At 38.9% G+C, this 16,856-nt stretch overlaps 1 protein-coding gene across 1 annotated transcript in view; it reads right to left on the reverse strand.

The window, feature by feature from the left end:
• f5 (coagulation factor V) overlaps positions 1 to 16,856 on the reverse strand; it is a 114,378-nt gene that overhangs the window by 34,549 nt on the left and 62,973 nt on the right. The window contains exons 11-14 of the mRNA XM_028799742.2: positions 14,787 to 14,937; positions 10,365 to 10,577; positions 3,420 to 5,760; positions 2,788 to 2,956 (exon numbers count right to left, since the gene is read on the reverse strand). Of these exons, the coding sequence (XP_028655575.1) occupies positions 2,788 to 2,956; positions 3,420 to 5,760; positions 10,365 to 10,577; positions 14,787 to 14,937 (2,874 nt within the window). The remainder of the gene's footprint in view (positions 1 to 2,787; positions 2,957 to 3,419; positions 5,761 to 10,364; positions 10,578 to 14,786; positions 14,938 to 16,856) is intronic.

Consider the following 16,856-nt stretch of genomic DNA (forward strand, 5'->3'; position numbering starts at 1 on the left):
TCATCCCATAGATTTTCGATGATATTCAAGTCAGGGGACTGTGACGGCCATTCCAGAACATTGTACTTCTCCTTCTGCATGAATGCCTTTGTAGATTTTGAACTGTGTTTTGGGTTATTGTCTTGTTGGAATATCCAAGTCCTGCTTAACTTCATCTTTGTAACTGATGCTTGAACATTATCCTGAAGAATTTGTTGATATTGGGTTGAATTCATCCGATCTTCGACTTTAACAAGGGTCGCGGTCACTGAACTAGCCACACAGCCCCACAGCATGCTGGAACCTCCACCAAATTTGACAGTAGGTAGCAGGTGTTTTTCTTGGAATGCGGTGTTCTTCTTCCGCCATGCAAAGTGCTTTTTGTTATGACCAAATAACTCAATTTTTGTCTCATCAGTCCAAAGCACTTTGTTCCAAAATGAATCTGGCTTGTCTAAATGAGCATTTGCATACAACAAACGACTCTGTTTGTGGTGTGAATGCAGAAAGGGCTTCTTTCTCATCACCCTGCCATACAGATGTTCTTTGTGCAAATTGTGCTGAATTTTGTACAGATACACCATCTGCAGCAAGATGTTCTTGCAGGTCTTTGGAGGTGATCTGTGGGTTGTCTGTAACCATTCTCACAATCCTGTGCATATGCTGCTCCTGTATTTTTCTTGGCCTGCCAGACCTGGATTTAACAGCAACTGTTCCTGTGGCCGTCCATTTCCTGATTACATTCCTTACAGTTGAAACTGACAGTTTAAACCTCTGAGATAGCTTTTTGTAGCCTTCCCCTAAACCATGATACTGAACAATCTTTGTTATCAGATCTTTTGAGAGTTGCTTTGAGGATCCCATGCTGTCACTCTTCAGAGGAGAGTCAAAGGGAAGCACAACTTGCAATTGACCACCTTAAATACCTTTTCTCATGATTGGACACACCTGTCTATGAAGTTCAAGGCTTAATGAGCTAATCCAACCAATTTGGTGTTGCACGTAGTCAGTATTGAGCAGTTACATGCATTCAAATCAGCAAAATTACAAGGGGACCCAAATTTTTGCACAGCCAGTTTTTCACCTTTGATTTAATTTCATACAACTAAATACTGCTTCACTAAAAATCTTTGTTCAGAAAACACCCCAGTACTCAGATGTTCCTAGGAAATGAAAGACATACCACTATTATAATTTTTGTTGAAAGTAGAGTAGATTATTATGCAGGCTTAGAGAGGTTCCTAAACTTTTTCATATGACTGTAAATAAAAATACTACACATAGTTCAATGCTTCAGTACTAGAATATGTTATCTGTAAAAACAGATGAAAATTATTATCTTATGCATGTGATGGATCATATCATATTGTTCAAATGTAAACCATTCCTTTACTCCATAAGATCTGACTGTGACTTAATGCATTAAACAGGAGAAGAAAACTCCATGTCAGTTTAAAAGTATGTCTTATATCAATGTCTATCATTGTTCTCTTCTACCTTGGTGTTCGATTTTCTTTACACAGTTACTTGCATTCAGTTAAAATGGACAATAATTAGAAGCACACTAAAAGAGAACATACTGCATTTTTCAAGCTGACTTATTTTGATTTACAGTAGTTTCTGTAAATGTCAGGAGATTTCCATTATCACATGTGAAGGAGTTTATGTGTCTTAGGTGAAGGGCACATAGGTGAAGTAGTTGCAGGTAGCTCACATGTTTTCTTCTTTCATCCTCAGCTAATAAGAAACTGACCAGCTAGATGACTTGTGACATTACTACAAGCCCAATCCTCCCTGTCCTCAACTTCCAGTCTGTCACCGTAAATAATCCTCCAAAACAGGAAGTCCTCATCATTTGTTGGCCAACACAAGAGCAAGAAAATTCATCATTGACCCAGCTTGTGTTTTTTACTTGCAACACTATCATTTAAAAGGATAGCCTAAGGCATCCCAAATCTTGTAACAACACTTTGTCTGTTTTCAGTTTGAGGCTCCACACAGTCTTACCATCAGCTACTTCATTCAATAGGCTCTAATGGAAATACAACTTCCTCTATCAGCCTTTTTTATTTTCTTATTTAAAATTTCCATTATTAGAGTATAGTTTCAGTTGTGTACGCCATCTGTTGGAATTCAATGCATTTTACTTTTTACCTGACAGGTGTGTTTTCATGTTGAAAATGATGTCCTTGAGTGAGCATATTGCGAGTGACCTCAAAGGTGTTGTAAACTGCAGTTACATTCTGTTGAATTGTTTTTAATTAGATAACGCTTCTACACTTAGATCTAAACATTAGACTAATAGTCTACGATATACTATAAACCGAGTGAGCTAGTCAATAATAAAGCCAAAAAGGAACATTATTTGAGCAAGTCTGTTTGTAGTTCCTAAGTGGCCATCTCTTAACTGTAACTTGAATTGCAATCAGTTGTTATAAATTATTCTTACTGAAAGAAGAAACCATAGTGCAGAAGAGGGCTTTCTGTAGTAAATGGCATAACTGACTTCTGACACAGTAAGCTGGTACTCTGTAGCAGGTTCAGGTCTCTGACCTACTTTCAGTGACGTTTTATGACTTTTCTTGTTCAACACATATTCTTTTCCTATAAATATAGTAGAAAAAGGGCTTTCCTTAGTTGTTTGCAGATAAACTCCAAAGTTCTTAAAGACACAAAACCTTTCTACAAACTTATGAACCTGCTGTCACCAGGCTACCTAATAAGACATGGCTGTCACCCCTTTGGCCAATGTTTTCACTTTTTGATTTTCATTTAAAGGTAATTTAACCCCATTTATTATTAGCTTACCGCAATGGTGTCATGAATCTCTGCTTTGATGACAGGACCGAGCAATCCAAGGTGCTCGTTTATTTCTCCTCTAATGTCTGGCTTTGTAAATGTTCCATCTAGGTAACGTCGAAAGACCACTTTTTTGAACTGCATGTCCCTTTTGTCTGTATTGCTTTCTTCAACCCTCCTGTTGAAGGAACACATTGAAGTCTAATAAAAAGCAGAATTAAAAGATTTCCAAAAAGGAGAGGTTCTAAAACAAGCTAGATATTATCAGAAGAAAAACATTTAAATGATCCAATCTGCACTCTGGAAAGCAGAAAATGACAGCTCTGAATTTGTCATTAGCTGGTTTCTCTCTTTTAATCAGCAATAAAGTGAAATAAGTTTAAATTAGGTAATAAAGCACAGCCTGTAAAATTAGTAGAAACATTCTTAAGTGGTCCCTGATTAGTACAACCGTTTAGCGCAGTCTTAATCAACAATAACTGAATGTCATTTACTTGGGAACTTTATTTCTGCCATCATTTAATAGAAAGTCATTTACAATTTTATAAACATATCAAGGTATTTATTTTAAAAAACTTTAATTCAATTTAATTTAGTTACAAATGAAAATTGATGCATTGTACAAGAACATATATATCTACCTTGCTCCTTTGTATCCAGCGTAATCCCATGGCACTTCCTCTGCTGCGATGAAGTACATTCGGGTGTTGCCTTTGTCCTTGTTTGAGTAATATTGTGTCACATCATCTAGACTACTAAAGCTTTTGCCACTAGTAGTGTAGGGATCTTTATATTCTACCCATTCATAACTGTCTGGTACCTCTGGGTCTAAACTCCTCATATCCTTGTTGTTACTGTCCTCTGGTGCAAACAGATCATAGTCATTAAAGTCACCTCTTGGAACACCAATGACAATACTTCTCCAAGATTGGTCTTCCTTGGCAACAGGACTCAGCCCTCTAGGCCCGAAACCTTTGGGTTTATGCCCTCTAGGTGCAATTGCTGAGCCTAGATTTGTGATACTTGTTGAAGTTAAAGTTCCATTTTGTGATTTCCTCTTTCTTTCAATTCTCAAATTGGATTTAGGTTTCCTTTGGGGTTTTGCTTTTGAAGGAGGAATGACTGCATTTAAATCCATTTCCTGTGGTTTCTCTTCTGTGTACTTGACCAGCTCATTGGGGACTTCAATTTGAGCAGGTTTACTTTTACCCTCATATTCCCAATAGTCCTTGGAATGATCAACCAAAGGGGTGATTGTCCCATATCTGCTACCATTATTTGTTTTATTTTTTAAATAAATAACCACCTCCTCTGCTATTTTATTTTTTTCAGGATTTTCCTCTTGTGAATCTAAGTCATAGTCCAGATTGACTGCAAGTGAATTCTGAGTTATATTTTCGGATGGCCTAGAAAGGCTATTATTGATAGCAACAGATAGGCTTTCTGTTATCAAATTTTCTGAATGTGTTTCTGGTAAAGTTCTATTTACTAATTTAAACTCCTCAGGTATAAACAAAGTTGTGGAATTTGATCTTTCTGACAGATTATTTCCATAGTTTTCGGAATCTGAAGACGTTGTCTCAGTTTCGTTGATGTGAACTCCTACAGTAGTATTAAATTCTGTTCCTCTTGTTTCAGTCTGAAGGTTTTGTGTTTGATTTCCAACTATCCAGCTGTCAGAATGGTCAGATTCACTTCCATTTAAAAGATCTCTCGTACTCTCAGCCAACACATTATAGTTTTCCAATTCTTCGTTCTTTGCACCAAGGGATACATCCATGTCAGACTCTTGAGTGTCCATCGAAGAGTTAGACTGCGCCTTATCTGTAGAGCTTATATTAAACACATTTTCTGTTCCATTATTTAAAAACTCATCTTCTCTTTCCACATGATCATCTGTTTGTGCTAAATGAATTTCCAGGTTAATTGACCTTTTAGACCTTAGAGGTTTGCCATCCAGGTCTTTCTTTTCAACTGTGCTGTTTTCAAGAAACACAAAGCTGTTGTTCATCCCCCAAGTTTCAAAAACCATATCATTACCCGTGTTATTGAATAATGTTTCAATGTCTTTTTCCACTTTGTGTACGCCTTTGTCATGTGGAAATGTGTATCTCTCTTCCGATCCATTATAGCCTTCTTTGTTTTCCATTGAATACCCTATGATTTCTACAGAGGGACTTGTATTATTTGTACCATGATGCACATCATACTGGTTTTCTTCCTGTTCTTTAAATTCATGTGTGCTACTATTTAAACCTAATGAAATATTGTCAAGGTGTGAACCTAAACTTTCACTAAGTTGGGCAATTTTGCTTGTGCTGTTGTCACAGGACTGAGAAATGTAGCAATCGGAAATAATATCCGGAGTCTGGATGTGTTCAAAGCTGCTAGTGAATAAAGGCTCTTTATATTCATCAATCTGTATGAAATCATCCCCTGAGTTGTCTTTCTCATTGCTCGTAGCAAACACAGTTTGTTGTCGATTTAGATCAAGGACTTCTGTAGCCATTAAATCTTGAGCTGGTGGTTCAGCTGTCTGATTTTGTACACTAGTTACCTTAAACATATATTTTTGATGATCAGTGTTGTTATACTGTATACCAGATAAAACAGTTTCACTGCTGTTTAGTGAGTCACCATCATGATCATCAAGAAAAGCTGACAAATCTACTAACTCGTTTTCGAGTTCACTGCTTTTGGTTTTATTTTTAAATGATCTTGCACCAAACAAAGAGGCCCATTGCTCGGTTTCTTCATCAAGCTCATTGACCATTCCTGTATCTTTTTCATCATTTTTATTATCATCTTCATCTTCACCTTCATCAATAATATTATCTTCCTCTATTTTGGGACTTGGTATCACAGAGTCCGGCTCAAAATCATAAAAATTATAGTCTTCAGAATAACACTCCAGGTCTTTAAATTTTAATCGTTTTCCCTTATCGTTTTTTTGTGACATTAAGGAGGAAAGAAGCCAGTGACCTGCAGAAAAAAAGTACAATTAGCTTACCATCATGAACACAAGATGGGTAAACAAATTGGATAGAACTTTATCATACTGTCTATAGCAATAGTTTAGACCCACTAGCAGAGCACTGCCTTCAGGTTTAATACAGATGCTAGACCACTAGTGAGAGCTGATGGGCAAACAAATGGTAAATGTGAGGTCTGAACAATTCAGAGCCAAACTGCCCAAATTTAACCAGCTATGAACTGTAGTATTCTGTCTAAACACCAGGTCAATAAAAATCATCTAAAACATTTTACAGAAATACCATCTATTGATAGATAGATAGATAGATAGATAGATAGATAGATAGATAGATAGATAGATAGATAGATAGATAGATAGATAGATAGATAGATAGATAGATAGATAGATAGATAGATAGATAGATACTTTATTAATCCCAATGGGAAATTCACATTCTTCAGCAGCAGCATACTGATACAATAAATAATATTAAATTAAAGAATGATAATAATACAGGTGAAAAAAACAGACAATAACTATGTATAATGTTAAATATTAACGTTTACCCCCCCTGGTGGAATTAAAGAGTCGCATAGTTTGGGGGAGGAACGATCTCCTCAATCTGTCTGTGGAGCAGGACAGTGACAGCAGTCTGTCACTGAAGCTGCTCTTCTGTCTGGAGATGACATTATTTAGTGGATGCAGTGGATTCTCCATAATTGATAGGAGCCTGCTGAGCGCCCTTTGCTCTGCCACAGATGTTAAACTGTCCAGCTCCATGCCAACAATAGAGCCTGCCTTCCTCACCAGTTTGTCCAGGCGTGAGGCGTCTTTCCTCTTAATGCTGCCTCCCCAGCACACCACTGCGTAGAAGAGGGCGCTCGCCACAACTGTTTGATAGAACATCTGCAGCATCTTATTGCAGATGTTGAAGGAAGCCAGCCTTCTAAGGAAGTATAACCGGCTTTGTCCTTTCTTGCACAGCGCATCAGTATTGGCAGTCCAGTCTAATTTATCATCCAGCTGCACTCCCAGATATTTATAGGTCTGCACCATCTGCACACAGTCACCTTTGATGATCACTGGGTCTATGAGGGGTCTGGGCCTCCTAAAATCCACCACCAGCTCCTTGGTTTTGCTGGTGTTCAGGTGTAGGTGGTTTGAGTCGGACCATTTAACAAAGTCATTGATTAGGTCCCTATACTCCTCCTCAAGCCCATTCCTGATACAGCCCACGATAGCAGTGTCATCAGCGAACTTTTGCACATGGCAGGACTCCGAGTTGTATTGGAAGTCCGATGTATATAGGCTGAACAGGACCGGAGAAAGTACAGTCCCTTGTGGCGCTCCTGTGTTGCTGACCACAATGTCAGACGTGCAGTTCCCAAGACACACATACTGAGGTCTGTCTTTAAGATAGTCCACGATCCATGCCACTAGGTATGAATCTAATCCCATCTCTGTCAGCTTGTCCCTAAGGAGCAGAGGTTGGATTGTGTTGAAGGCGCTAGAGAAGTCTAGAAACATAATTCTTACAGCACCACTGCCTCTGTCCAAGTGAGAGAGGGATCGGTGTAGCATATAGATGATGGCATCTTCCGCTCCCACCTTCTCCTGATATGCAAACTGCAGAGGGTCAAGGGCGTGTTGAACCTGTGGCCTAAGGTGGTGAAGCAGCAGCCTCTCCATGGTCTTCATCACATGTGATGTCAGAGCAACAGGCCGAAAGTCATTCAGCTCACTAGGATGTGATACCTTTGGGACTGGGGTGATACAAGATGTTTTCCAAAGCCTCGGGACTCTCCCCTGTTCCAGGCTCAGGTTGAAGATGCGCTGTAGAGGACCCCCACAGCTCCGATGCACAGACCTTCAGCAGTCGTGGCGATACTCCATCTGGACCCGCTGCTTTGCTGGCACGAAGTCTCCTCAGCTCTCTGCTCACTTGCGCTTTTGTAATTATGGGTGGGGATGTCTTTCCTATGCTGGTATCAGCAGAAGGATGTGTGGAGGGTGCAGTACTCCGAGGTGAGAGTGAGAGTGGGTTAGGGTGGTCAAACCTGTTAAAAAAGTTGTTCATTTGGTTTGCTCTCTTCACGTCTCTCTCAATGGTGGTACCCCGCTTCGAGCTGCAGCCAGTGATGATCTTCATCCCATCCCACACTTCCTTCATGCTGTTATTCTGCAACTTCTGCTCCAGCTTTCTCCTGTACTGCTCCTTCGCCGCCCTGAGTTGGACTCGGAGTTCCTTCTGCACGTGCTTGAGCTCATGCTGATCACCGTCTTTAAAAGCCCTTTTCTTCTGATTCAAAAGGCCCTTGATGTCACTTGTAATCCATGGCTTGTTGTTAGCATAGCAGCGTACTGTTCTTACTGGAACTACAATGTCCATACAGAAGTTGATGTAGTCAGTAGTGCAGTCAACAACTTCCTCAATGTTCTCACTATGAGATCCCTGCAGGATATCCCAGTCTGTAGTTCCAAAACATTGTCTCAGAGTATTCTCAGCCTCCGGAGTCCACTTCCTGAATGATCGTGTGGTTACAGGTAGGACTCTAACTTTTGGTTTATAGTGAGGCTGAAGCAGAACCAGGTTATGATCTGCTTTCCCAAGCGCAGGCAGCGGGGGTGGCGCTGTATGCATCTTTAACGTTTGCATAAAGTAAATCAATAGTCTTATTTCCCCGGGTGTTACAGTGCACATACTGGGAGAATGCAGGTAATGTTTTGTCCAGCGTCACATGGTTAAAGTCTCCAGCGATTAGCACAAGCGCCTCAGGTTGCTGCGTTTGTAACTTAGCAACAGCGGAATGGATGATGTCACTCGCTGACTCCACGTCTGCCCGAGGAGGAATGTATACAATAACAGCAATGACGTGTCCAAACTCTCTGGGCAAATAGTAGGGACGTAAACTTACGGCCAACAGTTCGATATCCCTGCAGCAAGTGGAGATTTTGACGTTAACATGTCCAGAGTGACACCACCGTGTATTAACATAGAGAGCGAGTCCTCCTCCTTTGTGCTTACCACAGGTACTTGCATCTCTGTCCGCTCTAACTGTGCTAAACCCGGGTAGCTCCACGTTGGCATCTGGGATGGTGTTATTTAGCCAGGTTTCGCAAAAACACAACAAACTGCATTCTCTGTAGGTCCTTACATTTTTCACCAGCGCAGCCAGTTCGTCGATCTTATTTGAGATTGAGTTTACATTCCCCAGAATCACAGAAGGCACCGAAGGCTTGAAACGCCACTTTCTCGCAAGCCGCTTCATTTTTAGCTTAGTGCCGGCTCTGCTGCCACGATATTGCCTTCTTACCTCGTCGGGTAAATATGGAACCACACCGGCACTGGCATTTGTTCTCGGCGCCCGAAGTTGAGTACTTGAATAGGCGAGTCTCGGCGTGTTAAAATCCATGCCCACGTTGTAAAAGTAAGTGTGTCCAGGGAAGGAATCCACATAAAATAAAGTGGTAGGAGTGATCAATAAATAAAAATAGAAAAATAAAAGTAGAAAAGTACACATACATATACAGTCATACACGGAGCTGCTGAAAAGGCTGCCACTCACGGCGGCGCCGGATGCACATAATGCATAACATTAAATAATTTATAGAAAAAACAGACCACTCATCCTTTTCCATATTAAGCATGCTATCCCACATCATAACAGCATGCAAAAAACTTTGAGATTCAGATTAATTTATTCCGAAGATGTAAATATAGTCTAAATGTGGGTCATTTAGAAAAAAGCAGAACGAAAGCCCAATTAATATCCCTCCAGACATGTATGAAATTTATGGACACTTTCTGTTTCAGTCATAGTCCCGTGTAAGTAATTTGATTTGCTTTAAAAAACATGCAGGGAAAATGAATAGAGAGAAATGTTTTGACAGTCTAAACTCAAACTGAAGGAACAGATGCAAAAAAAACAAAATGTGAAGAAGGGGCACAATTTGAAAATAAAAAACACTTATTCTGCTTAACAAATAAAATTAGCAAGTAAAAATTGGAATATTAAGATATGCTACTCAAAAAAAAAAAAACAAAAAACAAAGCTAATAGTTAAAAGGAAGGGTACTGAAATATAAATAAATAATAAGGTGACACCAAGTCCTGTATGAATCCTTAATGGCCAGGTTAGGCATGGAGTTAGTTTATTGCCCAGCAGAGTCCAAAAGAAAATCCTTATTCAATGTATTGCTCTGCTCACTTGAATTAAAATAACAATATTCATTCATTCATTAAATCTTTTGTTCGTTTGTTTCCTAAATCCACTTCTTCCAATAATAGGGTCATGCGAAGCAAGGAGATGATCATTCACAAACCCGGCCAGACTCACACTGACAATTTAGAGTCACCTATCAACCTAGTAACATGTTTTTTTGAATTGTTTGAGGAATATGAAGAAAGGATGTAAAATCCGCACAGAGTGCAGTCCAGGTCAGAACAATTTCAAGGTCAAATGACTTCCACTGCAAGACACTCAAATGTTTTCTTAAAGCAACTACTACACAGCCAAAAACCATACTGTATTTACCATATACAGTACGTGGACTAGTACAGAGATACTGAACAATATGTCTTAAGTAGAAATGCATGCAAATGATCACTTACCAACATTATCCATTTCCATTGTAATAGTTTCTCCAGTCATAGGATAAAGGGCAAGGACATCCTCATAACCCTTATTATGCTCAAAGGTATGGCCAAAAAAGTGAGCAGTCTGGATGTCATCTTGCACACCGACACTTGAAACATGCCATGTAACTATCTCATTATGGCAAAAACCCAAAGTGGTTCCACTATCATAAACGTAACCATTAATGGCTGAAAAAGTTAGACATTGAGAAAAAAATGAGGATTACAACTAACAATAACATCATAAGTGTAAAGACAGGTGACCAAAATTATAGGACTGATGAAGCTCTTGAAAAGATGCATTTTTTTCATAGCCAGTTTTTCTTTTTAGCAGGCAATGTTGCAACTGTACATAATGACAATTTTCCTTATCTGTGACCACTGCATGGCCAAACCTTGCAGACACCTAATCAATAAACATTTGAACACCCGTTCTGAAAGTTTTTCATTTGAAAATAAATCTTTTAACCTTGACAAAGAAAGGAGTCTGGGATAACTGAAGTGATTATGAGAACAAACCTCAAAAGAGGTATTTTTTAAATTCTTTGAATTTTGCCATGCTACAGATTCAGGCATTACTGAGACCTTTTTGTTCTCCTCCTCTAGCCTACTTGAGCCTTTCTCTTTTCTGCTCTCCCAATTCCAAGCTCATCCAACCTAAGAGGAGAGACATCTTTTAAAGCTGGACCTGGGAATACTTCCGGTACATCAGAGGCATTTCTGGGTCAAATGGATGGGGGTACGGAAGCTGCTTCCCAAGAGTTTCCTCCAGCAATGTCAGAAGTCCCACGCAATTCTATTCCCTACAGTTACAAATGACAATCAGCCCTTGGGAAATCCAAATTGGGGCAGTGCCAGAGCTGTGTGGCCACCTTTATTACCACAGCAAGCAGTTCTCCACTGCCAATCCATTGTATTGGTGTCCCATGTTGGAAGGTATAATCAACCTGCCAAGCTAGGGTGCAAGACCATCTAAGATATCCTTCACAATCTATTTCATATTTTAATTTTCCTTAGAATCCTGCAATGTAGTACATGCATCAAGTTATGCATGGACCCATTATGATAAGCATATTATATTATATTATATTAGACCTGCCATTTTACTAGATTTAATAACAAAATATTTGTCCATATTCTAAATACTAAATCTAATCATAATTGATTTCTTAAGCAAATGTTAGCATGCAATAGAAAAAGTCTGGAATGCACACTGTAGTGAATGTGTAGAATAACATCTCCAAGTGGATTACATGACAACCTGACCATTCTGTTCTTGCACCCTTAGGACCAATGTCCATGCATGTATTAGGTATCATAACTATCCTTGACAAGGTTTGCCTAATTCATACACCATTCAAGGATCAATACTGAATTTGGCAATGGTGTATTCCTGCTTGGTCTGAAATTCTGGACAACTTTCCAAATTTCCATCAACATCAGCCAAAGATACTATATATTCTAGAAGCTATATCAGTGTATCTGTAAGCTATAGCAAAAGAGTATACCATTAGAAATAGCACTGAGAACTTTTCACTGAGATTTTCAGATCACAAATGGAATCCTTCTATTGTTAAAATAAATTCTTCTTCAATTTATATGAAACAAAGTCTAAAGCTGATGTCACCTGACAAGACTTTTCAGTCTTATATAGTTCTATCGAGTTATGGACAGTCATGGCACATGTCTGTGACTGCCAGTCATGTGGAACATAACATTTGTTACGCAAACAGGCCATTCAGCCCAATGAGCTTGTTCATTATATTTACCTTGATTCTTCAAAGTAACATTAAGTAGCGTTTTGAAGGACTCTATGCTCCTACTTTCCACCACAATACATGGCCAGATGCTTCTCAAAAAGGGTGCTTTCAAGTTTCAGACCTCTTATTGTGTATTCAAATGTTACATTTCTACTTCCTTCACATAATACAGCACATTTACATACTCTAAATTTAATTTATCACAAGTCTTCCCAAGCCTATTTGCTAGTCACTTTGTATCAGCTTAGCTAATTCTACTAGACTATAACAAGATTCAACAACCACAGCTTTTAAGTATGACATGATCTCTAACTATAAGTCATGCAGAGTGCGTGTTTTGAAATGTTTTTAACCCCCAATATAAATATTTTCATGATTTCAATTATCCTGATTTCCAAGGGTTAAAATTTTAATTGTGATAATGAAAAATAATTAAAAATGAAAAGTCTGGAGTATGGATTGTTAATTGGATTGACAATTAGCTATCTAACACATTCAGAAGGATTGTAAAGCATCTTTTGCTGTTTACACTACTCTGAATAGATAAATGTGTTGTGTTAGGCAAAACAATTCTGAAGTGATGAAAATTTGCATATATATGTACCCACTTATGCATGTGTTGTCCCACTGGCCATATTTCACAGTTATTTGTGCATGTTGCAATAAATCTACAAGTCAATCAAAAGCAATAATGATGTTTTGACATATCATGGGGTGTTTTCTTTCAAATAAATCAAGTGTCCATATTGTTTGCTCTTTTTCATTAGCAAAATATGTAATCTGCACACAAACATGCCAAGGCAAGCAGTGCATCACAGCTGAGTGAACTTGCTTTTATCAAAGACTAGCAAAATACCCGTGCTTCGCACATATATCTATATCTATATCTATATATATCTATATCTATATCTATCTACATCTATATATATATCTATATCTAAATCCCCGTGAAGTACTGCTTTTAAATTTTTATTAAGAAGAAAAGAAAACCTTTTCAAATTGAGGGAAAATATACCAATAACAATTTGTTAAGGATCTGTTTTTTTTGTGAAGCTGCCTTCACACACCCTCTCCGCTGTTTTATAAACGAACGCCATATAAGGTCTTCCTTTTTCCTTGCTTCGCCAAGGAAGGAGCCTTTTTATTTAATCCACGGGTTCTTCGCTTTTTTTTTTTTCTTTTTTTACGATTGTTATAGTTCTGTTTGTATACCACGTTGTCAGTTCAGCTCTCCGGTTGTAATATGACCAAGCTGTGCAAGCTTACTGTTAAGAATGCAACGTATAGTTGTACAGGAGAAAAGCAATCTTGCCTCAAATCAAGGGCAACCTTTTGTAGGTCTATGAACTTAATTTAAACTTTAGGTTTACACGGTGCTTTGTTTCTGACGTGCTGCATTCTACGTGCTGTTAGCTAAGACCCGGCACTTAAAAGTTTCTCGCTACAGCAATTTTTAATCCGTTACAAAGTCATCGAAAGTCTCGTTTATACCTCGTGTCTTCTCATTAAACTTGTATCTCGCGAATATGGTATTGCAAACGGCAGCGGGAGCGTTTCTCATTAAACTTGTATCTCGCGAATATGGTATTGCAAACGGCAGCGGGAGCGTTTCTATATACTTAATTTAAACTTACGTTTTACACCGTGCTTTATTTCCGCAGTATCGAAGTGATCACTCGTGCTGCATTCAGTCAGTTCACGTGAGCCGCTCTCTTGTGCCTTCTCAATTGTGTAATGAATGTTTTCTTCATCGCTCTTTGGGGCTCTTCCTTGTTTTCAGTTCACGTGATTACGTAGGAGGCGTGATGACGCGATACGCGACTCCGCCTCCTCCATTACAGTATATGCACAAAAAAGAGGTTCCAGTTATGACCATTAGGTGTACAATTTTGAAATGAAACCTGCCTAACTTTTGTAAGTAAGCTGTAAGGAATGAGCCTGCCAAATTTCAGCCTTCCACCTACACGGGAAGTTGGAGAATGAGTGAGTGAGTGAGTGAGTGAGTGAGTGAGTGAGGGCTTTGCCTTTTATTAGTATAGATCCCACCTATGTCAAGCCACATATGGATGAAGGACTCATTAACTTTGGATATCTTAGACTCACAGCATTCCAATGATGTATAGTTGTCTATGATTAGTCATTGATATTACATGTCACAGCTCACAGGCAGGAAATAAATTGCGTGTGCGACAGCTCATCTTTATGTACTGTTACGTACAAATGAGAATTTTTTCTTTGGGCCAATTGGATTTCAGAATAATGGCAACTGCTGGATAATAACCATGAATGCTATCAGGTCTGACTTGTCCTCTTAGTTCAAGATTCACAGTTTGTAGGGCCTCAGTTATGAAGAAAGTCATCAAAGCAGGAGTTAAACAACAACCCTTTGATTCTCCTTTGTGTGCACTTTCATATTCAACACCCCCTGCAAAAGCAGACAATATTCCTTTTTATATTAGAAGCAGCTCAAGGCATTGCCCGGGTAAGTAAAGTTAAGCTTTGGTCATTTTGTCTTCTAGTTTGGCTTCAGCTGGCACTAAAAACATAACATAGTTCTTAGAAGAGAATGAAACAACACAGATTTTTTTCATCCAATAATACATAAAAGATAAATAAATAATTAAGGCACTTTACTCACTATGCATTACATTGGAAGAATAAAACTGAGGGTCTTCTTTGTTAACTTTAGATGGCTCAGTACAATAAGATTTAATGTTATCATCAATGTACCAACTTATATTCTCATCAAACACTGCTAGAACAGCCTGTTGTTCCTTGTCCGCTTTTATCTGTGAAAAGCAGATATTAGTTAATCATTCATAACATAAATACGACTGAATATTTAAAAATAATTCTCTCATAGGGTCAATCACATCAACCATGAATTGAAATAAACAGGTTTGAGAACATCATGCTATTCTGAAAATCATCTCTACGCTAATTCATTCAGAGTAACATGTATGTTTTTGGTCTGCAGGAAGAAGAAACCCTGGTGAACAGAGAAAAGCAATGCAAACACACAGGCCAAATGTATAAACTTCATTCTGTTATGATTATGGAAATCACATGAGATGTGGTATGATCAGAAGGTAAGGCACCAGGCTGGAAAGCAACAAATAGAGACAAAGACCTTAAACTCAATACAGAGATTTTTGATTCTTCTGAAGATTTTAGCTTCCTGTATTCTATAGAAAAGGAAAATGCTGAGCAGCAGCCATATCTGAGACAACTAGATCAGAAGTAATAAAGATCAGGAAGACGAAAAAAAAATGCTAATCAAAAATCAAAGACAAGAAACAAGGCATACTTTTCATTATTTTGCCTTAATTACCTCGAATTAACATACTAAAAATGTTTCCTTTGTTTAAAGGAGTATCTGATACATGAATGTCAGAGGAAAAATGGCTCCACTTTTTATAGGTGAGGAGTGATGACTCACTATGTCATGTGACTAACATAATGGGTTATAAGCAAACAAAATTGCTGTGACCATGCAGAAATAGTTGCAAAAAAATGGCAAACCACCAACAATGGTGTCTACAAAATAATGGTGCAATAATATAAGTGTTAAAAAGTTAAGAACAAGAGGAAGTATGTTGGACTAGAACTGATAGGAAGAGGTGCTTAAGAATCAGAAGATGGGCAATACAAGAATCATAATAAATAATCCGGGGCGGCACGGTGGCGCAGTGGGTAGCGCTGCTGCCTCACAGTTAGGAGACCTGGGGACCTGGGTTTGCTTCCCGGGTCCTCCCTGCGGTGGAGTTTGCATGTTCTCTCCGTGTCTGCGTGGGTTTCCTCCGGGGGCTCCGGTTTCCTCCCACAGTCCAAAGACATGCAGGTTAGGTGGATTGGCAATTCTAAATTGGCCCTAGTGTGTGCTTGGTGTGTTTGTGTGTGTCCTGTGGTGGGTTGGCACCCTGCCTGGTATTGGTTCCTGCCTTGTGCCCTGTGTTGGCTGGGATTGGCTCCAGCAGACCCCCGTGACCCTATGTTCGGATTCAGCGGGTTGGATAATGGATGGATGGATAATAAATAATCCGTGATAGTCAAAACTGAAAGTTCCATTAAATCTTGGTATGTAATTCCATCTCATATTGGTGACATAACGAGAGTGACTTCCAAAGACACACTCCTAGAAGTGTCATGGAGACAGGGGCACAAAATGGTGACACCCTTAAAAAATATAAATGGCGTCTTGGTAAACAATAAACAAAATTAACTTTTTATCAGGTATAATAAATATACAAAATAATATTTGCAGTCACCCTGCCCGGGATTGGTTCCTGCCTTGTGCCCTGTGTTGGCTGGGATTGGCTCCAGCAGACCCCCGTGACCCTGTGTTCGGATTCAGCGGGTTGGAAAATGGATGGATGGATATTTGCAGTGAATTACTGGATATACAAAACCCCCAGTAATACCATTAAAAAATGACCAGAAAATTCTATTTAAGTCACCTACAAAGTGCAAGTCTAAAACTGAAAACAAGAAACTCAAAAAGCATTCATCTACAACACATACATAGAGTTCATACACGGACATGGCTAGGAATCAAACCACCACGACTCCTATAAAATCAATTTTAATGACCTGTTTAATCTAACACTGGATCTCAGAGAGCCAGAGCCTATTTTGACATCTTTTAAGCAAAAGAACATAATCAACTCTGCCAGGAACACCAGTCTTTAAAACCAATGTGTGCATCGCT

The sequence above is a fragment of the Erpetoichthys calabaricus genome, chromosome 4 (genome assembly GCF_900747795.2).
Source record: "Erpetoichthys calabaricus chromosome 4, fErpCal1.3, whole genome shotgun sequence".
Lineage (NCBI taxonomy): Eukaryota > Metazoa > Chordata > Cladistia > Polypteriformes > Polypteridae > Erpetoichthys > Erpetoichthys calabaricus.